Source organism: Lissotriton helveticus, chromosome 2_2 (assembly GCF_964261635.1).
Source record: "Lissotriton helveticus chromosome 2_2, aLisHel1.1, whole genome shotgun sequence".
Lineage (NCBI taxonomy): Eukaryota > Metazoa > Chordata > Amphibia > Caudata > Salamandridae > Lissotriton > Lissotriton helveticus.
In genome coordinates, this window is record NC_136060.1 from 503,629,969 (window position 1) to 503,655,386 (window position 25,418).

General features: G+C 49.4%; 1 protein-coding gene across 1 annotated transcript in view; it reads left to right on the plus strand.

Annotated features, from left to right (window-relative positions):
- Nucleotides 1-25,418, plus strand: part of LOC144821692 (fibroblast growth factor 18-like) — a 106,954-nt gene that overhangs the window by 66,368 nt on the left and 15,168 nt on the right. Inside the window, exon 2 of the mRNA XM_078678911.1 lies at nucleotides 766-796. Coding sequence (XP_078535037.1) covers nucleotides 766-796 — 31 coding nt within the window. The remainder of the gene's footprint in view (nucleotides 1-765; nucleotides 797-25,418) is intronic.

The window sequence follows — 25,418 nt, forward strand, 5'->3', positions numbered from 1 at the left end:
CATTCGTATCCCTTCCCTATGTATATAGAGATAACTCTAACCACTAGTATATGCAGTAGACCTTTGTACTCTCTACCATTCCTACGTGACTCTTAGAGTATATCCATTCGTATCCCTTCCCTATGTATATAGAAATAACTCTAACCACTAGTATATGCAGTAGACCTTTGTACTCTCTACCATTCCTATGTGACTCTTAGAGTATATCCATTCGTATCCCTTCCTTGAGTGACTTTACTACTTGTACATTTGCAATTTTTTCTGTTTGTAGCTCTTCCTTGTGTGGCTTTTTAACTGGTACATTTGCAATTTATTTTCTGTTTGTATCTTTTATGTAACGCATGTAATCCTAAGTCCTTATGTATTGCAACTGGTTCTTATGTAAAGCGCTCTGACACCTTCGGGTAATGTTTGCGCTATATAGAATTGCATTAAATAAAATGAAAATAAAATAAAATATTGGGGAGAGGATGTGGTCTAGCGGCTAGGGCGATCGATCTCAAATCTGGGTAACCGGATTCGAGTCTCTGCAATGATGCTCAACATCGACTCTCAACAACCTGTGATTCTGGGCAAATCACGTAATTTTCCTGTGCCTAACAAAAATGAATGTGTCCTTGAGTAGCGTAACTGGTGCTCATGTAAAGTGCTCTGATACCTTCGCGTCAAGTTTGTGCTGTATAAAACTCCAAACAAAAAACAATTTATGTTCCAGCCTCTTTTCGCCTCATGGCTTCCATTGATAGTTTCTTTCTTCTCTTTCAGATGCCTGCAGTTCCTGGTCCTTTACTTGCCGGTAAGTGGTAAGAGACAGTCCTGCGGGAGCATCCCTTGCTACTCAGGTGTGTCCACTTCCTCTTTGAGACTGTGAGAGTTCTCTTTCATGGCAGCTTCCTAAAGCTTGGGGCTGTTGTGGTAGCATTCCTACAGGTGGCTTAGCTCCATGTAGACCTTTGGCCTCCGCCTGTAGTCTCGGTGTCTGGTGTCCAGACCTCAGGGAGCAGTACATGGTTCCGCCATGACACCTGTAAGGTCCATCTAAAGAGTGGCCAAGCACGCCTGTTGTTTTATCCTTCATAATTGTGACCGACCAGGAGGTTTGTATCTGTTTCTGGTGACTGTTCAGCTATAGTGGCAGTTTCTGGTGACTGTGTCACTGGACTGGGTGTCATTGCGTGCCAGCGAGGATCCTACAGGGATGTACTCTGGCTTCTATGCGCATGGCTTTGCCATCCTCTGTGCTAAGCCTGACCTCTTCTCCTTCAAGGAAAGAGAACACACAACTTTTGCCAGCAGGGGTTTGTGGTTGTAACGTTAATGCCCTCTACCAGGCAGGGCACAAAATTTTGCACCTTCTGCTTCAAGGCACTCAGAGCATTATCAATGTGTCGAGATCACCACTTAATACCTTAAACAAGCACCGCATGAGGTGTTGTGTTAGATTGGTTTGCATTGTGTTATGTTTTGACTTGGGATTGAATGAATTGAGTTGGGTTCTGTTGAGTTATGATGTGTTAGGGTTGTGTCCTGTTCAGTTGTGTTGTGCCTAGTTATCCTGAGTTTGTTGTGTTTAGTTCTGTTGTGCTAATCTGTGATGTGTTGAGGTTGTGTTGTGGATGGTTGTGTTGGGTTTCATTGTATTGGGTTGTGTTGAGTGGTGCTTTGGTAGGATGAGTTGTGTTTTCTTTCAGTTGGTTTATTTTGAGCTGTGTTCTCTTGTCTTGCACAGTTTAGCGATGTGTTGTGTTATGTTGAGTTTTGTTGTTAAGTTGAATTGAATTGAGTTGCTCAGTGTCATGGTTTGTGCTACCTGAAGTTGAGCAGTGTTATGTTATATTGTAAGGCTCTTAATAGAGTGTGTTAAGCTGCACGCGGAGTCGTAATCACCCATACCACATGGGGCGTTCCTCCAGGTGTCCACCCACTCCCCCGCCGGACATTACACCTGTATCCATCGACCGCAGTGCCCGAGACTAAGGGGCGTAGCTTCGGGGGATGGGGGTGTGGGGTTTTACACCCCCCTAAACATGTATTCTGTGGTAAATAGTTGGCTACAAGTGCTTACAGTCGGGTATTGTGAGGTGTCTGTCGGATTTCACCTGGGATTTTTACTCGTCCACACTGACAAAAACACACACACTCTCTCGTTTGTTTGAAAGGCCTTAAAAAATGTTGATACGTTTACAAAATATTGTGTTTTAAATACCTCTAACAATCCACACTCCTTTTCGTCTACACTGCCTCTAAAGCCCCCTCATGTCCTGCTTCTCATATAATGTACTCTATCAAGATATGCCGGAGAGGTTGTTGGGAAATTTGAATAATCTTACTGACCAAGCTACTCCCCTGCATGACTGTCTCTACACATCCCGTGACATCAATCAATCGATCAATCAATTGATCAATCAGGATTTATAAAGCGCTGCAAATCACCTTTGAGGGTCTCAAGCCGCTGTATACACATCACTTTCAGTGACTTGTAGGCTCAGTCAGCTGACGTTGCACATCCGCACTGCGCCGGATGTGCGGAGTCAGCACTGTGCCGCACCATTCGCCATTCCACGGGTGGGCATGACTCAGCATGGCACTCCGCATGGTGCCAATCCCATGAATATATGGCACCCCTCAAAATTTCTGCAAACATTGAGGACTTCTCTGCAAGGCCAGCACTTGTCTTTAGCTTCACAAGGTGTGTGGGGAGGAGAACCTTCCGGGAGCTAAAGAATTAAATACAGGTTGGGGAACCAGAAGACGCTCAATAACACTCATTAGCTCGCGCCACAGGCAGGAGGTGGGCACAGAGCTTATGGAGGAATACCAGCCTGTGCCCAAGAAACCCACAGGTAGGAAGTGATAATCACAGAAGTTGTCATTATCATGACTGCTGCTGGTTATGATAACGCGTGCTGTACTCAGCATCCTCCAAGCATCAAGGGTGCTCTCTGCCTGGGCACAGCTCTGGGGTGGCAAGTCTCCTCTGGGTTCACGGTGCCCGCATTAAGGATCCTGTCTCCCTGGCAAGCTCAGGGGTGGGCAGGCAGTATCGTCTCGTGGAGGGAGTGCTGCGGGGTGGTGGGGCAGGGCGGGGGAGGTGGAGCAGGGTGGGGGGTAGTAAACTACGGAATACGGCCAAACAGAGGTAAGTAAACGAATAAATAAACAAAACAAATTTCATTATGAAGGCTGCATCGTATTTGGCAATGAAGTGCGCGCAATGAAATTCGTTTTATTTATTTGTTTGTTTACTTACCTCTAATCGGCCGTATTCCGTAGTTTACTACCCACACTCTGCTCCTCCCCCGCCCAGCCCACCGCCCGCAGCACTCCCACCACGAGCCGCTACTGTGGGCAGACTCATCTGGGCTCACAGTGCCAGCATCGAGGATGCTGTCTGCCTGGGCACATAGTCACATCAGGGCCACAGGAAATCCCCCGCCCCCACATTCCCCAAACGTGCAAAATAATACACAGACATCGTATTAGTTTGGGAAAAATGTGCTGCAGGTTTATTACATACAACATATGTAATGAAGGTGGGTAAACATTACGGGCGATCCCGGGCCGGCTGCATTCTCGCCACCTGCCCGCCTGTTGAGCCAAACAGCACAGTGGCGAACCACCCAACTGCTGTACAATTAGAATATAACTACTGACACGCCCCTTGTGGGGCGTGACTAGGCAAACCCCCGGTTGCACAGGCCCACAACCGCCCGAAGGACTACTGGGGCGCCGACACGAATTCCTGCACCTCCCATGAGGTTACAGGTTAGGCTCTGGCACCCTTATGTGCCCGCTGAAGTACATCGTTTGCACCTATCTTCTTCCGGATCGCCCAGTAACTCCGCTTAACTCCAACCTGCAACGATAAATAGACACATTAACAAACCTCCACAATTCCCTCATACAGACACTCTGGGTTAGAGGCAAGGGAGGGAAAAGAGTGTCCCGACGAGCTCACGACGGCGTCCGGAGCGGCAAAGAGGCCCTCCAACGGGGTACTGGAACTTAAGTACCCATGGAGGCCCCTCCCAGCCGCCCCGGACGTGAATCACCGCCAGCCGCCTCCTCCAACCAGTGAGGAGGTGAAGCTGAACATCCTGCTGGGGGCGGGACAGCCCTCCGAGACTAGTGGCCCGCCCTCTCTATGGCCACTGCGTGGCCTCGGGCAGGCGCATAGTCACATCAGGGCCACAGGAAATCCCCCGCCCCCACATTCCCCAAACGTGCAAAATAATACACAGACATCGTATTAGTTTGGGAAAAATTTGCTGCAGGTTTATTACATACAACATATGTAATGAAGGTGGGTAAACATTACGGGCGATCCCGGGCCGGCTGCATTCTCACCACCTGCCCGCCTGTTGAGCCAAACAGCACAGTGGCGAACCACCCAACTGCTGTACAATTAGAATATAAATACTGACACGCCCCTTGGAGTGACTAGGCAAACCCCCGGTTGCACAGGCCCACAACCGCCCGAAGGACTACTGGGGCGCCGACACGAATTCCTGCACCTCCCATGAGGTTACAGGTTAGGCTCTGGCACCCTTATGTGCCCGCTGAAGTACATCGTTTGCACCTCTCTTCTTCCGGATCGCCCAGTAACTCCGCCACAGCCTGTGCGGTGGTACCCGCTGCCGCACAGGCCCCCCACCATTGCAACCTTTACTACCTGCAACCTTTGCTCATGAGTGCTTCTTTCAAGCGAGCAGGAGGAGGTCTAAGCCTACAGGCGTGAGGGAACACCATCCTCCTACAAATAACCCTTCACTTAGTCCTGACACATGTCATTGTTTGGACACGCCTCGACCCCTACGCTGGGTGAACCTTTTCATGGCACCACCACCATGCTTTCGGGGAAAAAACCTGCAATCTTTGCTCTGCAGAGCATCTAGTCAGTCAAACTGAACAAGACCAGGACGACGGTAGAGCGGTGGACCCTTACCACCTCGCAGATACCTGATGCTGGCATGAACCTTACATGCCTAATGAGACACCCAGGCCTCCCGCCACTATCTGCGGATACCCCTAGGTCTTTTAGTCCTTACAACCATAGTGTAGCCATCCCCAGAACGGGAGGACATACTAACAGGAAATGACGAGAAGAGCGGGGGCCCCTGACTGCTGAAGGTGCTTCGTATCGCACCCTAGACGTAACAGCACATGCCCTGAAACTCAACCAACCCGTCACAACAAGCGCAGCAGGCAAACCCCGCTAGGTTACCCCTACTGGAGAAATGCCATCCTCCTCCAAACATGGAGAAAGTGTGCTTACGATAAACGCCTGTGCAGCAATGCTCAAGAGCACCGGGACAATGAGGGGGTCAGTACCACGTATCCTATACAACTCGGGTGATGTCATACATATGCCAATACAGGATTGGCGTAACAGCTGGCAACACATGCCCACACGGGTTGTTGACAGAAGGCCACTTAGGCTATAGAACAATAGGCCTTGCCGCCCATGCCCCGAAACTCAACCCCCACCGTGGGCTGTAGACTGAAGGCCACTTAGGCTATTGAACCTTAGGCATTACCGCACATGCCCTGAAACTCAACCCCCATCCTTCACCACAGGCCCCCTCCAGTAAACCCAGCTAAGTTGCAACTACTGGTGAAACGCCGCTCATCGCAAAACATTGCGAAAGTGCGCTCACAAAGAACGCTAGAGCTGCTAAACTTCGAGAAAGCGCAGGGACAAGGGGGACAATACAAATTATATTATAACTTGGGCAATACCTACATATGTCAATACAGGATTGACAGGACTTAAAGGCGGGCCACACCTGCCCTCTTGAGATGAGGACTGGGGGCAGCTCGGACATGCTACCTCCAAGATAGCTTGGTCAGAGAGGAAAACTTAGGACCACCAACAAGCGAATGCTGGGCCTAAGACTAAGTGCACCCTTAAGATCCCGCCCTGCATCATGACGCTTGGCCATGCTACCTCTAAGATAGTTTATTTGTAGGCAGGCACGCCTGCCTAAAAAAGCCCCTTAGCCACTAATCAGCATATACCCCCGGGACAAATCCCCCTACAGCAATAGTGCAGGCTCTACCAGGTATGCGGATCATACCCCGAGAAGAGACCGTGGGATACAGCGACCTCCCCTGCTGCTAGCGCTCCTAACTATGGGATGGGAGAACCAGCGCAGCCACTGAAATCAGCCACACACCTACACACAAAGCCTCAGCAGACTACACCCAGTCTCGTCAAACTTCTGCTGAGGCGCAGTTAACAACTTCAACTGTTAAATTGCGCTATATGTACGCTTGTGCAACTAGACTTCGGCCAAGTACAGAGGGGTATTTCAGTGCGCAATGTTAAATTAGTATCGCTTGCCGGAGACATTCCGAGTTTCAAAGCAGCTGAAACTTCACTTCTGGAGCACTCTTTATTGAGAGTCTACTAGGGGCCCACGTCTATAGATATTATTGGCATTTCAGGCTCAAGCAGTGGATGCAAACAATACTCCACTAAATGTGGAATGGGAAACGCTGCCGACTGCATACCGGACGTACTACTACTACTGCAGGGGCCAAGAAAAGTTCCACACAGCCATATAGAGTCACAACGCGGCTCTGGGCCCCCCTAGCACACAAGGCCGAGACCTTCCGTGGGGTGCCTGCTCTAACGTATTAGGACCGACCTCAAAGACGCCAAATGCGTAAAGCGTGACTGAATATTAACACCTTTGGCACACTGATTGCACTGTTGTGTTCTATTTACATCTGTTCAAACAGTCGAACTAACCTGTTTTTGGGAATGATACCAATATCGCATTGCTGCTTTACTACTCACTTACTATGAAATAGTGGTGTCAGGTCTGATAGTAGTTATCACGCATGGCACTCAAATGGAAGGTATATCTGCCCCTTGGTGATTTAGATGAAATTCACTCAACTTTGCTTCTGCATATTTCTATGATTTGTCATTTGAATACTCCTTCATACCCAAATTGGCTCTTAGAACCCTATACAAGCGATCCACCGGAATGGCACCAAATAAAACCTGGTAAAACATTCCATACAGAAATTGGCTTAATCTCCATTGTAATTGCCAGGGCAAAAGGTCCCAACGCTCCACTTGCATCCCACGGATTTGCTGCTTTATTTACACTTATGATGTCGGAGACCTTTAGTACTCAAGCTCAAAGCAGTCTTTACAAGATGACAATCTGTAACCGTCAGTAATCCGTCCGCCAGCCGACTCTCAGGCTTACACATGAATGGGGTGGCAACAGCGGTCTAGACTACACAGCTGGACCGAACAACACTAGCTTCGGGGGGGAGGGGACCTAACCACAAGACATTGCATGCAATTACCTGGGCCCTGTCGAGGTCCCCATCGTGCGATTAGGATCTGTTATGAAAATGAGCAAAAGCAAAAGTAGGCCCCACCGTTGTGACTACTTCTACTGATCCTGAAGCTATCTGTACCTGTGACATTAGGCTCACGCAATCAAGCAATACTCATCCAATCTTAAAATGCACCCGCATTCGTTCGTTCGTTTTTTCTAAAGAAAACTAAACCCAGTCATTTCCAACGCTAATGTCCCGTGTGTTCTAAAATTGATACCGCGACGTTGCATTCTTTCAAATATCACCATTGCCGTGTACTTAATAAAAGCGGAACCGATCAGCAGTGATTCGGGTAGGCGCATAGCATCGGTTGCCATTAACAACGACGCTTCAGCAACCATTGGCTGGTTACTCCCGGCGCCTACAGCACGTTGATTGGCCCGCTGTGCACGCTCTCACGCAGGCTGACCGCGCCCACCAGGAAGCGGTGAAACGGAGTGTTTACTTAAGCGTCCTCGCTACCTCGAGCAGACATCTTCGGGGTCCAGCAGAGGGTCGTCTTAGGTATACTGAGGGTGCCGAGCGTTGAGGGCGTGAGTACAGACGAGCCACAAACCTTCTACCTCCTACTAAGCTAAGTACCGATCTGAGTGTTGCATCTGCCTTACCTTAATTTCTTTGTTTATTTCTGATGACCACAGGGTGTGCCGATTACGCCTCCACCCCCCTCCTGTGACCCATGGTGTGCATTTATCACACTATCAAAGTGAGAAATTACCTTGATTTTAACCTTCCGGCACGATTTTTGATCGCGCCCAATTTTAGGTTGATAGCGCTTTTTAACCCACAACCCTTGTAAATATCACGCGTTGTACATAGCACGTATAGCACTACGCACTACCTACCCATAATATTCTATACTTTGGGGACCAAGGTGGTGTTAACTATACTGTTATTCAACCACATGTTGTCTCTGATACCACCAACTGGAGCACCTTGGACTGTAAATAGGCAACCAATAAGACAACTGATTGTATGTTTTGTTTTTATGTTTGTCTCTGTCCTTTCTTTCCCTAATAGGTGCAGAAACCGTAAAATCGGAAGCCTCCTAAACCAGGAGTTATTAGAAAGACAGTTTTTCTTTCTAATTTTTTGCACTTTTTCATTATTTATTTTCACTTTCACGTCCCTAGGTTAGGGTGGACCTTAGCGAGTCCATGCCGCCAGGGTTTATTCACACCAAGTCCTGAAGAATGCCAGGTAAATTCACACCGTTTCGTGGCTGAAACATGTCGACTGACTTAAGGAAACTACCACTTGAATAATTGTGGACGCATTTCCGACACATCATTTTATTGATAAGTCCTTAGTGATCCTAATAAAATTGTTGTGATACACTACAGACTGATTTTAAACCTCACATCACTCACTTAATATTCTTTGCACATCACTGTCCTTACCCACTACCCGCTCCGCAGTAGTTCTGGCGTTGCAGCACACAGAGGGGATGCTAGATTCCCTCTGTGGGGCCCGATGATGAAGCATGTCATCACTAGGTGGTGAGTGAGGGCTTTCTTCCAAAAAAAACGCCTTAAGTGAAGTCGTTCCTTGCTCCATATTGATGGTCTCCAATCCTTCCTTGGAATACTCTTGTTTTGTTTATGAGATTAACACTGGGGTGCGAGAGTATCCCACTACCCTATCTCTCTTTTTGTTGTAATATACTTCTACTAATCACCACCTCGTGCAACATACACCAGATAGGGACTTTAGGTTTACACAGAATATAATGAAAACACTTTACGCCAGTGATGCAGTTCTACTATGGCCCAACTTAGATGCTCGTTGCGCCGAAGGCAGAAAGTAGAACTGTATAGGCCCTATAGAGATATAAGTATATCATATGTAGGCACTACAGATACTTAGGCCGCCTGCCTGCAGTACTCAGCCCGCTAAGCTTTCAAGCCCAACCTATGGAGCAGACGTAGTCTTTGATGACAGTGATATCAAGTAAAAGGGGGGGCCACACTACCTTGCATATTGCAGCGATAATGGAAGGGAGGGTGGCAACAAAGCCTTCTTAGTGAAGGTGACACCTCGCATAGGCACGCTGAAGAAACTTTTCCCTCCGGTATCAGGTAACACAGTCTAATTAATGCTGCGCATTCCTATACTCGAATCTCGACGCCAGATCCCCAGAAACCTAGTAGGACCCAAAGAATAGACCCCACATGCAAGAACAGTGGATGAAAGCGAATCTACTACAAGGTATCACATTTGGATCTACATAAGTGTTGGTATCTTGTGATGTGAAAGGAGCAGAAATAGCATCATTTACGCTTCTAAATCGCACTATTCTATTGAATTAAAATCCCCTTTGACCAGGTTTTATACTATCCGGCAGGAAGCCAAAAGATGGCGATATAGAGCTATTTTGGAGTTCAGCAGGAGCCCTGCATAGCATGTCTGCTTTTGTAATGGAACTTGGAGGCAGTTTCAAATCCCTTATCACTCACTATACCTATATAAATAACTAAGCTTCACCAGCTAGTCCATCTATCTCGTCCGTATGCAGGTTTTACTGTCATGTCTAACTCATCCTACATCAGCGCTGCCAGCCGTTCTATCTCCTGAGACTGTGTGATTATGACAGGAACCACCCTTACATATGCAACACGTAACTAAAGGGGAGGGTGCTAAAACTTCGCTCGTAGCTTGGTCGAAAACCTAACTTCTTATGACCACACAATAACTCTGGACGAGACAAAATTAGTCGGGAAAGTAAGTGACGCAATGTACTGCTCACCCCGAAGAATACACAGGTGGTACAGGCAGAAATAATTTCAACGACTTAGTTTCTGGGACACACAGTTACAAATGGAATCAGGTCAACACAGGTTTCACAATACCCAAGGAGCGATCGTTGACTAGCTCTGCGATAATTCTTTTTGTGGTAGCATGGCACCCTCAACTGCGCTCTTTATTCGACAGCACTAGGCAACCACGCACTTACACCAAGCTGAACAAAAGGAGTAGCATCATACCTTATTACTCAAAACGCTTGCAAACTTTAGGAGGGTCACGCCTCGCTAAAAATTAAACCACCCCTCAAAAGAGATGAGCAAATAAACGAGCAGTGGGCGGAGCTGTACTCGACATATGCGCAGACTTTCATGGCATGCTACCCGGCCAGCTACCCTGGGGAGTACGTTCAGAAAAGATAGCACAGTATATGCCGTGCACAGGCAACTGTAAATCTTGTAACCAAGAATCTCACCCCGGCCAACGTAAGGCCTCAAACCTTCCACATGATCACTCGCCCACCCGACTCCATCTTGAGCTGGCCCCCCACGCTTCGCTGATACAAACCTCGCCAATTGTCTGAAGCTGTGGGACATAATACAGCACCTAGGAACACGAAAAGAAAGTCCGGCAGGGGGCGGCATGTGAATCGGGCCTGCAGCGGGAGGAAATAAGACAATATATGTTAGCTTACTCCACAACGTGGGACCTGGAGTAGCGCATCGTGCCCCCACACCGACCCCCACGACCCATTGCCAAACTGTCCAACCCAGGCGTACGCCGCAAAAGACACCGGACACACCACCCTAAAATTGGCGCTTTGAGCAATCCTTACGCCACATACCAGGCATATCACCTCGCAATGTTCAGACATGAGGGAGGATTTAAACCCAACAAGTGGCCACCAAACCGAGACGAACCCGCTGCGGCTGCGCTCCCACGAGGTCAGAAATAGCTCAGCGGCCTCCCACCTACGCCTGGCGTGATAGAGCTGCCCTTTACCTACACTGCAGCCACGCACAAGCTTAGCGACCTGATACTACACACATGACATCAATAACAAGCGATAATATGCTGAAATTACCGAGCATGTTGCCCAGGGTGAACGCACCATACACCCCAACACTGCAGATGCAAAGAAGCGTTGGCATGCTAACGATAGTATTGATCCTCGAGATACTAGGCCCAATGATACTGTGTTCCCCTCGACATTACGGTCGCACCATACATGCACACGCGTGGTGGGCTGCACCCTCGCGCAGTTATCTAATAACCGGAGTCAACACATCAATCGCACTATACAAATTGCGCTTGTAAGGCTCATTCATAGCCTTGAAGTATGCACAGGCACACTTTAAAATAAACGGTGCTCACAATTGAGCGTCGTGAGACCCGCGAAGCTCGCGCAACAGAATAAATACCTCAGTTCCGTGGCCCCGAGGCACATGCCTGAATGCACCCCTCATCTCGCGCACAGTATGCAAAACAAAGGTTGTAGCACGAGGCTCGCGTCCGCCCTCCGTGCTAGACATGGGACAGGAGCTTAAATTAAAACACTTGGGCTACCTGGAAGAACTAAAATCCTTAGTGGGGGGGGGGACCCCTTCGTGGCACTGGCGCAAGCATTGGCTGATGCATCGAAAGACCAAACGGCTACCACATGTACTCTACCCCCCACTCGCCTCGTCGTGTCCACCGAACTATTCCGTTCCACCTGCGCACAGCGACAGATAGAGGCGCACACTTGATGAATCACGCTCGCACTGGGGCCTAACTCACGGGATCACCCACTAAAATATGTACGTAAAATTAGCCACGTGGAATAACCTCAGGGGTCACTTTTGCGAACCGCATGTAAGGCGGGCAATACAACGAAAGCCACGCTCACAGATCCTCTGAAAACCTACCATATCATCAACTGGCTGCCAAGGACCTCTAAACGTTCGTCCACTGCAATCCGATCGAACCTCCACTCAGAAGCAGTGAAAAAGGTGTGTACCCACGTGCAAACCCACCGCAGGCCAGACCTGCACCCCTCTTGCCAGAACCAAGCCTCGCAGCACAGCAATAACAGGACAATACGTACAATTCAAACATGTTGCAATCAAATAAATGGCAATGCAGTACAACAAACAGCACAAATTTGGTATGAACTGTAACTCCACATCAGCCCCGCATGAACTGCTCGTCGGGTCCAAGGCCCACGTGGACCGAACACCGACCTCGCCACCATATATCTTTTGTAACATATCGTACCCAGCCGCCCCGCACACTGAACATTTTCCAAAAGCGACATAAACTTACATGAGCAATTGAAAACGGGATTGCAAAAGTATCCCCCGCACCACGACCCTACGAGCAAAACATTAATAAATTCAAGAATGCTCGCCGCGCTAACACCAGCAGGAAGAGGCGGGGAGGGGAGGTGGGATTCACCCGCGGATCTCCGGAGAACTCAGCAAACCCAACCCGAGGGAGATAGGCGAGCGCCGGCTCAGGGCCCTGCTCGAACCAAGAGCGCCCCGGGACTGGTGGATGGAAGGGAAAGCACAGCCAGCCCCAAAAGGGGACCGGGAATCGCCTCACCCCCTGGCCATACGAACTTTCCCATACAGGCCGAGGGGCGGGAGAAAAGCCGCACGGGACCCGAGCCGGGCCCCAAGGGAAACAACAAGCTGCGCATGACTAGGACCCCCCGAAGGGAGGCCAAGAAAACCCGGGGAGACCGGAACGTCCCCCCCTCCACAGCGGCCCGACACTAAGCGGGCCGCCTGACCATGGCTCGCACCTCCAAGGGAGGGAGTAGGCGGAGGGGGGGGAGGCCCGAAGGCCGAGCTCACCGTCGAAGTCCCGACGAAAAAGAGTGTCCCGACGAGCTCACGACGGCGTCCGGAGCGGCAAAGAGGCCCTCCAACGGGGTACTGGAACTTAAGTACCCATGGAGGCCCCTCCCAGCCGCCCCGGACGTGAATCACCGCCAGCCGCCTCCTCCAACCAGTGAGGAGGTGAAGCTGAACATCCTGCTGGGGGCGGGACAGCCCTCCGAGACTAGTGGCCCGCCCTCTCTATGGCCACTGCGTGGCCTCGGGCAGGCGCAGTTCAGGAGTACCTCGGCTCCTCTGGGCTCATGTGTAAATATTAGGCACTGATTCTGTTTCGCTGGTCTAAAGTCTCACCAGTGGTGGAAAGAGATGATATGAGACAAGGTAAGAAAGGTACAGAAAGATCTTGTAGGACAAGAGAAACAAGAGAGATACCACAAAGAATAGATAGAAAGAAATAAAATAAAAAGTCAGGGCCTCATTTGCTCGTTATTGACGCAGTGCAGCATGCAAGCACCGTGGTGCAAGGGTGTCTGCGTTGTAGGAATGATTGTTTTTGTGCAGGACGGTGTTTTCCTCCTTCCGTGTTTGCAGCAGAATGCAGCACAGAAAGAAAGAGGAAAGCATTTCTCCTCGGAGCAGGCTTTTGACGCATTCCCAACTTTACAAGTCCTTGTAAATCTGGAAATGCCTCAAAATTCAAGGGTGTTGAGTGGGAACACCCACCGCAACGCCATAGACTGCCTCTTTGATGCAGAGTACGGCAATGCAGCAGCTTGAGCTGCTTTGCCTCACTCCATAACTACGAGGCCATGAAAAGCCACGCAGAGTGGCTTTGCGTGGCCGCATAGCTATGGGTCTGCACTCTGCGCTGACGGTGCATAAAAAAAAAGTGAGACACCGACAGTACAATGGGCTTGTAAATAATCCCCACAGTGTGATATGAAAGTGAGATAAGTGGACTGGTGAGAAATAAGTCAGGCAAGTGAAGATAAAGAGATAGAAAGTCAGCTGGTGAGCCTACTAAATGAATCATTAGAGGCGGGCTATCTTCCATCGAATCTGAAGGAAGCTAGGATCACTCCACTCCTGAAGAAAGCAGGAGCAGACACCAAGGCTTTAAAGAACTACAGGCCTATCTCCCAATTACCATTTCTGGGGAAGATCCTGGAAAACAATGTTCTGAACACACTGGCCGGTTATCTGGAGGAACACGGTCTACTCCACGCAAGACAGGCGGGCTTTCGGCCACAACATAGTACAGAACTGGTGATGGCCACAGTTGCTGACGAGCTGAGAGTCGGGCAGACAATAAACAACCTTGTGCCCTGATTCTATTGGACTTGTCAGCGGCGTTTGATACGGTCAGCCATACCATCTTGCTGGACCGTATCGCGAAGCTGTTAATAACAGTGCAAGCACTCAAGTGGCTTGAATCTTTTCTTACGGGTTGGACCCAGAGAGTGCAGTTGGGAGAGCAGCTATCGGAGGTAAGTGCAGTGGCCTGGGGTGTACCCAAGGGGTCCGCACTATCCCCCCTGCTATTTAACATCTATCCCCAACCTCTTGTGGAGGAGTAAATGCATAGGAGCTGCCAAATCTTTCACTATGCTGATGATACCCAGCTACTGGTTCAGCTGGGGGACACTAGGGAAGCGCAGGAATCGGTAAGGAATCTGCTCAGATTCACTATAAACTGGATGACCAACAACCTCCTGAAAGTGAACGCCGAAAAAACGGAGGTCCTGGTCCTGACCAATCAAGTAAACCCCTGGGGTGAGTTGTTTTGGCCCCCAGAATTAGGGACTACACCTATTCCTGGAAGGGTGGTCAAAAGCCTGGGGTTGAAGATTGATGCAGACCTTACTATGGCTCCCCAAGTCTTGGCAGTGGTGGGGTCTTGCACGGGGTGCTTAGGCAATTCTGGAAGTTAGTACCCATTTTATCGGCCCCCACATTGCAATCTATAGTGTCCGCCACGGTCATCTCGAGATTGGACTACGGCAATGCTTTGTATCTCGGCCTCCCGCAGAAGCTTTTAAGGAAACTGCAGGTGGTACAGAACGACGCAGCCAGGCTGATTTACTCCCTTCCGAGGAATACGCATGCTACCCCCTTACTTCGAAAGCTGCATTGGCTGCCCGTCAAACTCAGAGTGCAGTTTAAATGTCTTTGTATGGCCCATAAAGCCATTTTTGGCAGAGCCCCGGAATACATCAAAGAGCGCTTGAGGAAGTACACCCCAGGTAGAGCCTTGCGCTCGGGCAAAGCCTCCAACTTGACTCAACCCAGATTTAAGCTAAAATCCAAAGGGGGCAGGGCTTTGTCCATACTTCTCCCGCAAATCTGGGACGAGTTACCAGTTAGCCTGAAGGAAGACTCGCAAATACTGTCTTTTAGGAAGAACTTGAAGACGTACCTGTTTAAAAAGATAACATCCACACCCTAATCGGGTTCGGAGGGTGCAGAGGTTCGGGAAGCGGTAGGTTATGTACCTGTTCTGTTGCGAGCGCTTAGAGACCAGTGGTGATTTGCGCTATACAAAAACATGTTAACATAACATAACATAACATAACATAACATAACATAACATAACAAAAGAGGAAATAAGGATTGAAAGAGGGAATGAGGAAGGTAGGGGGTTATTTACAAGAGGCCTGCGCTGCCGGAGCGTCACTTGATGCTCCAGTGGTGCAGACCCCTTAATCATATCTATGAGACGACGCAAAGACACTCTGGGTGGCTTTGCAGGGCCTCATAGATATGAGCAAGGTAAGGCAGCGCAAAGTTCTGCGTTGTCTTACTCTATGTCGGGGGGCGTTCCATAGGCCTTTCAATGGGTGTTCCTTCGTAACACCCATGGATTTTGAAGCATCTCCAGATTTACAAGATAATGTATACCTGGGGGGCGCCAAAACCTTACATCTCCCCAGAGCAGACATAATGAGGAGAAATTTTTCATTTCTCCTTGTTTTTTCCTCGTTCCATGTGTGCTGCACACATAGAACGAGGACAAAGCCACCATGGATTATTTCTGTTCAGGAAGGTGCCCCTTCCTGCACAAAAACAGTCCTGCCAACAACACAGACACTCTTGCACCACGGTGCAGAGGTGCCTGCGTTGGCGCTAGACCGCAAATTGTGTACCTGTGCTGGGGGAAAGGACAAGAATGCACTGTATCTTGTAAATACGTTGTAATCCTGACCTTTTGAATTGGCCTAGGGCAGTGCCACACAAAGACTTGCGGTACAAAAGGGGGTGGTGATGGACGGAGCATCAGAACCAATCAAACATTCACACCCAGTCAAAAGATCTGGGTTTGATCCATCACCGTTCTTTAGCCCACTCTGTCACCCCATTTCAGACATGGCTATATGCAAATCAGTCTGACCCTGTGCCTCATGGGAACAGTCCAGCCCGAACTGCCAAATCATGCCTTCCCTGGACCGGAAACAAGCTTCCGAGGACCGGTTTCTGGCATTCCAGCCGTCTTCAGCCAGGCTTGCTTGAATCCAGTGGCAAAGTGAGCAAGGGACTCACGTCTGAGCATACCCTGCCACACTTATGGTGGCCAAAGCAGTACAAAGACTTGCGGCACTGCCCTATGCCAATTCTTAGTAAATGATGCTCTTAAGGTCTCATTTACAAGGCCGCTTGGGCCACCGGAGCGTCACTTATTTTGACGCTTCAGTTGCGCACTGTGCTGGGCTATATTTACAAGGCCACGCAAAGCCACTCTGCATGGATTTTCATGGCCTTGTAAATATGGTCCCTCTTCATGCCGTACGCTGCGTGAAAGGGGTGTTGCTGTGGGTGTTCCCATGCAAGACTCATGGAACCTGATGCATTCCCAGATTTACAAGGACTTGGAAACCTGAGAATGCGTCAGAATCCTACATCTCCCCAGGAGAGGCGTAAGGGATGCACCACGAGGAGAAATACTTTTATTTTCCTTGTTTCTTCCCTCTTTCCGTGTGTGCTGCATTCTGCAGCATGCATAGAAAGAGGAAAACACCTTTCTTGATTGTTTATGTGCAGGAAGGTGTCCCTTCATGAACAAAAATAACCCTGTCTGCAATGCAGACACCCTTGCACCACTGAGTAAGGTTTCCTGCGTTGGCGCACGGCAGCCCATTGTGCTCTGGCGCAGGGGAGAAGGGCAGGAATGAGCTGTATCTGCTCGACCTGGCTGTTCGAGCAGTAACGACACCCCCCCCCCTAGCGCCTTGAGACCCTACGGGTGAGTAGTGCGCTCTATAAATGTCTTGATTGATTGATTGATTGATTGATTGTATCTCAGAGGTACGGTGATTTCACAGCCTTTTCTTTTGACACAAGGCAATGCAGCAAGATTCCTTGCGTCGCTGCCCTGTGCCAAAACTTCATAAATGAGGCCCTTAGGCCCTTATTTATGAAGGCTTGTGCAGCCATGGGGGTCACTTTTATTGAGACACTGCAGCAGCGTAAACGATGCACCACACTGCGCCCTATGTACAAACTGATGCATCTAGACAGATGCGTCACTTTGTAAAGCCCTGCGCTACATTATACCTACGTCAGATATAATGTATGCGGGTGGGCGTTCCCGCGAAAAAAAGCCACGTAGGAGTGGTGCAGTGAAATCTATAAAATTTCACTGCACCACTCCAATGACTGGACTGCGTCACAATCCTTACGCCTGCTTCAATCAGGCGAAAGGAGTGAAACGGCCATTCAGATGGGACTCGCACATGTGTAATGACACATTGGCGGACAATTTACCAGCACGCTCCAGCAATACGTCATTACTGTGCCACCAGATACGTCAGGATTTCTGGCGTTATCTGTGCCATCCTTGTGACACGGAGGGCCGTAGTGTAAATATGGCGCATCCATGGTGTCGCAAGGAGGACGAAATGAAAAGTGTCCATTGCTGTTGCGAGGAATTCGGAATGGAGGCCGAGACGAGGAGGCTGTTCTGCACCAAAGGTAAGGCTGTGAGGATTCACGATTGAAAGAGAGAAGGGGGTTCATTCAGGGCCAAAGGGGGAGATTCTGAACTGAAAGAGGAAATTCTGGAATCAAGAATAGATGGGGAGGGATCAGGACAGAAAGTGAGAAGAAGTGTCTATTCAGGGGTGAAGCAGGGAAGAGGAGTTGAAGTAAGGAAAGTGACAATTCAGGACCGAAGAAGGGTTAGAGGGAATTATGGTTTGAAGAAGAATATTCCCAGTGAAATTCTTGATCGAAAGAGAAAATTCGGGACTAAAGAAGAGAATTCAGAATTGAAGAAGAGATCGAAGGGATTAAGGTGGAAGGAGGGAAGAAGTAAATTCAGTAATAAAGAAGAGGTTGAGGTAATTTAGGAATGGAATTTAGAACTGGTGGTGGGGATTCAGGAGGGAAGGAGGAAATGTATGATTAAATGAGGGAGTTCACAATGGAAGATATGGATTCAATTCAGGAGCTGACTGTACCACCAGTGTGGTAGTAGCACCTGAACCACCTTTGCCAGCTCTCCCACCGCGCCTCTTTGGACACCTTTTGGACAGCCGCGACAGCCTGTGTCGAATGAAGGAGTCCATTGACTCCAGAAGCAGCAAGGAAAGGGCGAGGCCTGTAGTGCTGGTTCGCGTACAGCCTACACCGACCCACTAGGCACTACCTGCTCTAATGCACCACCAGGCTGGAGAGGGGGGAGGTGCATGTAACGCACCCCTGGTGTGGGCCATATTCTACAGTTCTGTCAGGCACAAGGGATGCTGCATGGTCCACACCACATCCATGAGGGCCTTGGTAGCTGATGATAAGAGGCTTGTTCCTCCCAGCTCTCAAGGCCAGACTGGCCCATATTACTCCATGAAAGAATGGCGACTACTGACTACAAAGAGTACAGAACGCTGCAGCTTGGCTCATACTGACTCTGCTTCAGCGTGCATCGATCACAGCTGCGCTCAAGCAGCTCCATTGGCTCCCTGTCGATGGCAGCTGCACTCAAGCCGCTCTGTTGGCTCCCTGTCGATGGCGGCTGCACTCAAGCCGCTCCATTGGCTCCCTGTCGATGGCGGCTGCACTCAAGCCGCTCTATTGGCTCCCTGTCGATGGCGGCTGCGCTCAAGCAGCTCCATAAACTCCCTGTCAATGACTGCTGAGCTCAAGCAGCTCCATAAACTCCCTGTCAATGACTGCTGAGCTCAAGCAGCTCCATTGGCTCCCTGTCGATGGCAGCTGCACTCAAGCCGCTCTATTGGCTCCCTGTCGATGGCGGCTGCGCTCAAGCTGCTCCATTGGCTCCCTGTCGATGGCGGCTGAGCTCAAGCCGCTCTGTTGGCTCCCTGTCGATGGCGGCTGCGCTCAAGCAGCTCCATAAACTCCCTGTCAATGACTGCTGAGCTCAAGCCGCTCCATTGGCTCCCTGTCGATGGCGGCTGCGCTCAAGCCCCTCCATTGGCTCCCTGTCGATGGCAGCTGCACTCAAGCCGCTCTATTGGCTCCCTGTCGATGGCGACTGCGCTCAAGCCGCTCCATTGGCTCCCTGTCGATGGCGGCTGCACTCAAGCCGCTCTATTGGCTCCCTGTCGATGGCGGCTGCGCTCATGCGTCGATGGCAGCTGCGCTCAAGCAGCTCCATTGGCTCCCTGTCGATGGCAGCTGTGCTCAAGCTGCTCCATTGGCTCCCTGTCAATGACTGCTGCGCTCAAGCAGCTCCATAAACTCCCTGTCAATGACTGCTGAGCTCAAGCCGCTCCATTGGCTCCCTGTCGATGGCGGCTGCGCTCAAGCCGCTCCATTGGCTCCCTGTCGATGTCGGCTGCGCTCAAGCAGCTCCATTGGCTCCCTGTCAATGACTGCTGAGCTCAAGCCGCTCCATTGGCTCCCTGTCGATGGCGGCTGCGCTCAAGCAGCTCCATAAACTCCCTGTCAATGATTGCTGAGCTCAAGCCGCTCCATTGGCTCCCTGTCAATGACTGCTGAGCTCAAGCCGCTCCATTGGCTCCCTGTCGATGGCGGCTGCGCTCAAGCCGCTCCATTGGCTCCCTGTTTTTTTTTTTTTTGAGAGTTTTATATAGCGCGAACTTGAACCGAACCGAATCAGTTATCAGAGCGCTTTACATAGCACCAGTTATGTTACATGAGGACACACTTTCATTTTTTAGGCACGGGGAGATTAAGTGATTTGCCCAGAATCACAGTTTTTTTTTTTTTTTGGCGTCGTTACCGAGACTCGAACCAAGTTCCCCAGGTCCGAGGTCGAGCGCCTTAGCCGTTAGGCCAACCTCTCTCCCCCCGTTAGGCCAACCTCTCTCCCCTGTTGATGGCGGCTGCGCTCAAGCCACTCCAGTGGCTCCCTGTCGATGGCGGCTGCGCTCAGTCAGCTCCATTGGCACCCAGTGAGACAGAGGTCCTCATTCGAGGGCTTGTGTTACTGTCACAAGGCCTTGGATAACAAAGGTCCACGATATTTGCAACCATTTATCAGACATTATGTACCGATGAGGAACCTTAGATCAGCAGCGGAGATGCTGGCAATTGTCCCCATATTTAAGAAAGTGCACATGGGCGGAAGCGCGTTTGGTTATGGGCACTTAAATTGCGGAATGCTCAGCCTTTAGCAGTTCACCAGACCAATATAGAAGACCTTTTCAGGAAAAAACGTAAATCATGTTTTTTAAGCTCAGGATGTAGGGGGTTTGATAATGGCATTGAGACTGGTGACACCGGTCCCTAGCGCTGAGACACCTCAAATGAGATAGTTATGCGCTTTAGAAATTTGCATTATCATTGTTAATACTCAGGGTAGGTGAGGAAGTTCCATTAACCACCTACATCTGGTCCAACAGAACTTGTGCAGAACAAGCTTCAAAGCGGTTGATGGAGCTCCTGCCTGCACTGAACCAGTGCCGCGCGTGCCCCGGCACTAGAGTAGGCCCCAGGGCTAGCACTGCTCGCTGGTGCTCCAGAAGCAGCACTGGAAAACACAGCTAGCCAGCAGAGGTGATGAGGGTCAACACCAATCCCAAAGGAACATTCTCTCACCTCCAAGACCAACTCTACCTCACTGAGGACAAAAGACCCCGGACTCACAGTTCGAGCGAGAGTGTCCTCCAGGATGTATCCTCGCCCTCGCTTGCTTCACGTGGCTCAGCAGAAGTGTCCTGTGATGGTTTGGATAAGACCCACTCATGTCTGGTGACCATGTCTCAAGAGTGAATCCAGTGAAACCGCCCAGTAAAAGATGCCCACGGCAATGACGGAGTCCTTCGTCACAGAGACATTAACGAGCACACCGCTGATGAGAGGGATGAAGGCCACACCGGATCCAGGTCCTCCAACATCATTGCTGTCTGATCCTGGTGCAGCACTCACTGGTCATGAAGCCTGACCGCAGGCAAACCAGCAGACTGCCAATACAGCCCCAGGATAGGCAGCACAGCCTCCAGCCTCAAGCGAAGACCATGAATGCGGGACATCGGTGGACAAGCCATCAGCCACTGCTAAAGTTTCAAAGGTTATGGTAACCCACCAATGGATTTACCACCTCAGGCATTTCACAACAACCTGGGCAGCTGGCTTTAATCTAGGAATGAATTCACACAGTCATACAGTAGGAGTGATGGAACTGGAGACAACAGGAATCTGACACTTCCACTGAGAAGGGCAAGGAGGGACTTCACAAACCATTCAAGTCAAGAAGATTCTTATTGTCCAGCTGCTAAGTTCTGGAAATATCCTTGAACTATTCTAGAAATATCCTTGGCACACTGGCACAGAAGAACAGTCAAACCACTGATCTTCATCTGCTCTCCCTGCCAGAACATCACAACCTTGATCTACCTGACCAGGAATGTCCTGTCGTGGAAACGGCATTGGCTCAGCGGCAGTCGCAGTGGTCCGGCAGTCACTCACATGCAACCCCATCACAGCCCACACACAAACCCGTGGTCATGCGTCAACAGACCATCTTTACACGAGAGATGACCTCACTGCTGCTCCACTCAAATCTGAATGTGGCCCAGATGAAGACTCTAGAAAGTTGAAGTGTGCCGCCACGTTTCCAAGTCTCTTGAATGTTGTCTTTGGAAGTCAAGCATCTCCACTAATGACACACGTGTACCATGCGATCTAGCGTATTCTTAGGTCATGAGCTGGCTCCAGTATCATTCATTGTCCAGTGCACAGCTTGTGTCAGTGGACAATGACCCCCAAGAGTCACATGCATCAGTAAGGTGGACTGACCTCAAACTCTCCAGGTAGGGTCCTGCCATATACGCAGTAGTTCATCAGTCGCTGTTGTCAATAGTCTGGAAAGGTTCATACTAGTCTGTGTGTCCTGAGCCACCAGACAGGGTGAGTGACAAGCTCCTAGTTGAACAGGTCACCTTCAGCATCCACTGGTTCCCTGCGGGTGACCTTGGCACAATTTTAAACTAGTCCCTGTGTCCTGTAGGCATCAGGGTCTGACCTGCTGCACTCTATGACCTCTTATTTGTTCTAGGAGGAATGTAATGTCCATGAGGACATGTCTGATGGTCCCTCTCACAGCTGTTGTTTTTCGAACACACACACACAACCCCACCCACCTCACAAACCGCTTGTACCTCCCTCCAGTTACCACTCACCTGTGTCTGCGTCATTCCTGTTGTGCTTTCAACCTGACGCATTTGTAAGCTTTTGCAAACTCTTGAACACTTATCTGGTGAAAGAAGTTTACCTTTTTTATCCATTGATTGTTGAGGTTTCCTAACGCGGGAGTCAAACCCCTTGGTGCAGCGCAGTGAGGCACACCTTTGTATCTCTTCTCTGCGAGAGGATTTCTGGTTTCTACACAACTGCTTGAGCTCAATAGCTGCAGAGTAAGGTCAGAAGCATACACATGCTAACAGATCTGATTCGGGTGGGAGGCTCCCGAATTTTTAAAAGCAAAAAGAACAATTGATGGACAGAATGCAGAACAATGTTATTCATTCAGCCCAGTACAAAGATCTGGGCCTAAATCCATCGTTTTTTTACTCACCATGCCATTCCAGTTTGGGCCCAGCCATATGCAAATCAGTCCTGCCTGCATGGCTTGGCAGTTCGGTCCGGACTGTTCCCATGAGGCACAGGGTCAGGACTGATTTGCATATGGCTGGGTCTAAACTGGGGTGGCATGGTGAGCAAAAGAATGATGGATTTAACCTACATCTCTTGACTGGGGTTGAATGTATGATTTATTAAGCATTCCGTCCATCATTTGTTTGCTTAACACCCACATTTTTAAAGGCGAAAATGGTTTAATTTTAACAACATTCCACCTGACATTGCTGCTGCTTCAGTGAAAGTCTATGGGAAAAAATAAATACCCTATATTTTTATTTTCAAAATCCTCCTCTTTCTAATTTAAAAATGTTGGAATGTTTGGTGCCTGTTTTACTACTCTTACACACTGCATTTACAGGTCTCATGGCATCATTTACCCGTGAGCATGTTGTGTTTTATAACTAAGAGCACTCTTTTACTGTTGCTTAGCATTTATACCGCACAGTCTGCCATTCGTATGTTTTAAAGACAGTACTGAGTTTGTGTTGGGGTTGCAGGGGGTGGGCACACGTACACTTTCGAGGGACTGGTAGCAGTGCTTACTTTGAGGCGGTGGTTTCCGGTGCTCGGCCCCGTCACTTAGTTGTGAACATTTGCATTTATGGCAGTCTGGCACATGGTGGCGCTGTCTGGCTAATTTAGAGATGAGCAGATCAACTGTTGTTTATTAATTAAATATACATTAAAAGCGACTAATACCTGCCACCCAGCCATTCTTATAACTTTGGGGGCTTGGAATAGTTCGAATTGTCACATTTATAGGAGTGTTAAGGTTAGTCAGTGGCGGCTGCTATGGGGCTGTGATGGTGGAGAGGGTGGCGGGGGCCCTAGGACTTATTTTATTACAAATTAAGCAGTGCCAGGGGTTATTTTTCAACATCAAACTCCCAGAACAAAAGAGAGAAAAGAAGAAAATGGAGAACAAAAGGGGGGAGCCAAATGGGGAGAAACTGTGACAAAGAGAAAGAGTGGTTAGAAAGGAACCTGGAAGAATAATGTAAGGAGGAGGGCGGAGCGGGGCAAGGAATGGGCTTGAGATGGAATCCGGACTCAGCAGCTCTGGCATCTGGCAAACCTTGCCTTGGGCTCCTGCACTCACTTATTAATGATATATATATTTACAAATGAAGCGCTGTCCAAAGAGATCATTAAACGTGATCATAAAGGAATTAACTAATAATCAGGGCTTTAAGTGGGCCGGGTCTCACCGGGTCTGAGCACCGGCAGTTTTTTGTGCCCTGGCACGTCCGGACTGCAGTGACAGCGGCAGATCGATGTGCGCTGCTCACTTCTCACTAGTGGAAGTTACGGCATGACGTCTCATGCCAGGTGAGCGTTGTATGGGAAGGATAAACCTTTTTAAAGAGTCATTTTCTCTCTGGATTCCCCTTCTCTTTTTGAATCTCAGGAGCAGCAATATTGTCGTGACGTCACCTGGGCTTTAAGTGGAAGCTTTTTCAATATTATATACAAGCCATAGCTGCTGCTTATTTATCCTTTTGCAACTAACAACCATTGACAAAGACAACAGTCCTTACTTTTTGTAAGTATCATGTTACTCGCTGTGTCATATATCGTGATGCAATGACAGAAACAGCAAAATACAAGTCGGTGGCACACTATGCTAAGCACAGATTTTTAGCTTATGTGTTTTTAAGCCACGCCCTTAATAACATTGGTCACGCCCTTTGAGAGACCCCCCAGTTTTATTCACCCCACTTTAAGCCCTGCTAATAATGAAACACGGCACTGGTGGCGGTTCAGAGCGACAGGATTGGTGGGGCTCGTCTGGCCGCCCGGCTAGTCCTACTTCTGTTTCCATTGAAGGAGCCTGTAGACGCCCTGGCATCCTGCCACCCCCTGCCAGTGTCTCAACCATAAAATCACAGCAGTAAAGTAAACAGTAATCATCTCGCCACAGATAAGCTGCCACTTTAAGCCTCGTGCCCATCGCTGCCACGTGCCAGGGCTGCGGCGGGCCTGGCCTGGCACTCAGGCGCTGCACGCGGGCGGCATTTAAATGGCAAGACATAATTCTGCAACAGTCGGGATCACATCATTGAATCGCAGCAAAAACTGGCTTTAGAGGGAGCATCTAAGAACATTTTTTTCTGCAAACGAAGTTTTGTAAGGTGGAAAGTTCTTAAAATTAAAAATAAATACAGGTGAAATTATCATCTCATATCCCGAAAACTCGAAAAGGTGGGGTACTAGACGGTGTGGGCCCAGTTATCCCTGTGAGGGGCTCGCTTGCTACAGGGCTATCACTGGAGACGTGGTCACGTGGCCTGACGTGAAAACACTGCCCCAGACATCAGACTCTATCAAGAGCCACAAAGCCCACCGTGGACAGGCAGTTTCCAAGTGCTTCCTCGGCCTGATGTGGCTCTCAAGTCTGGCTTCAGGGCATTCCTCTTTCTATGGCCTTTGACC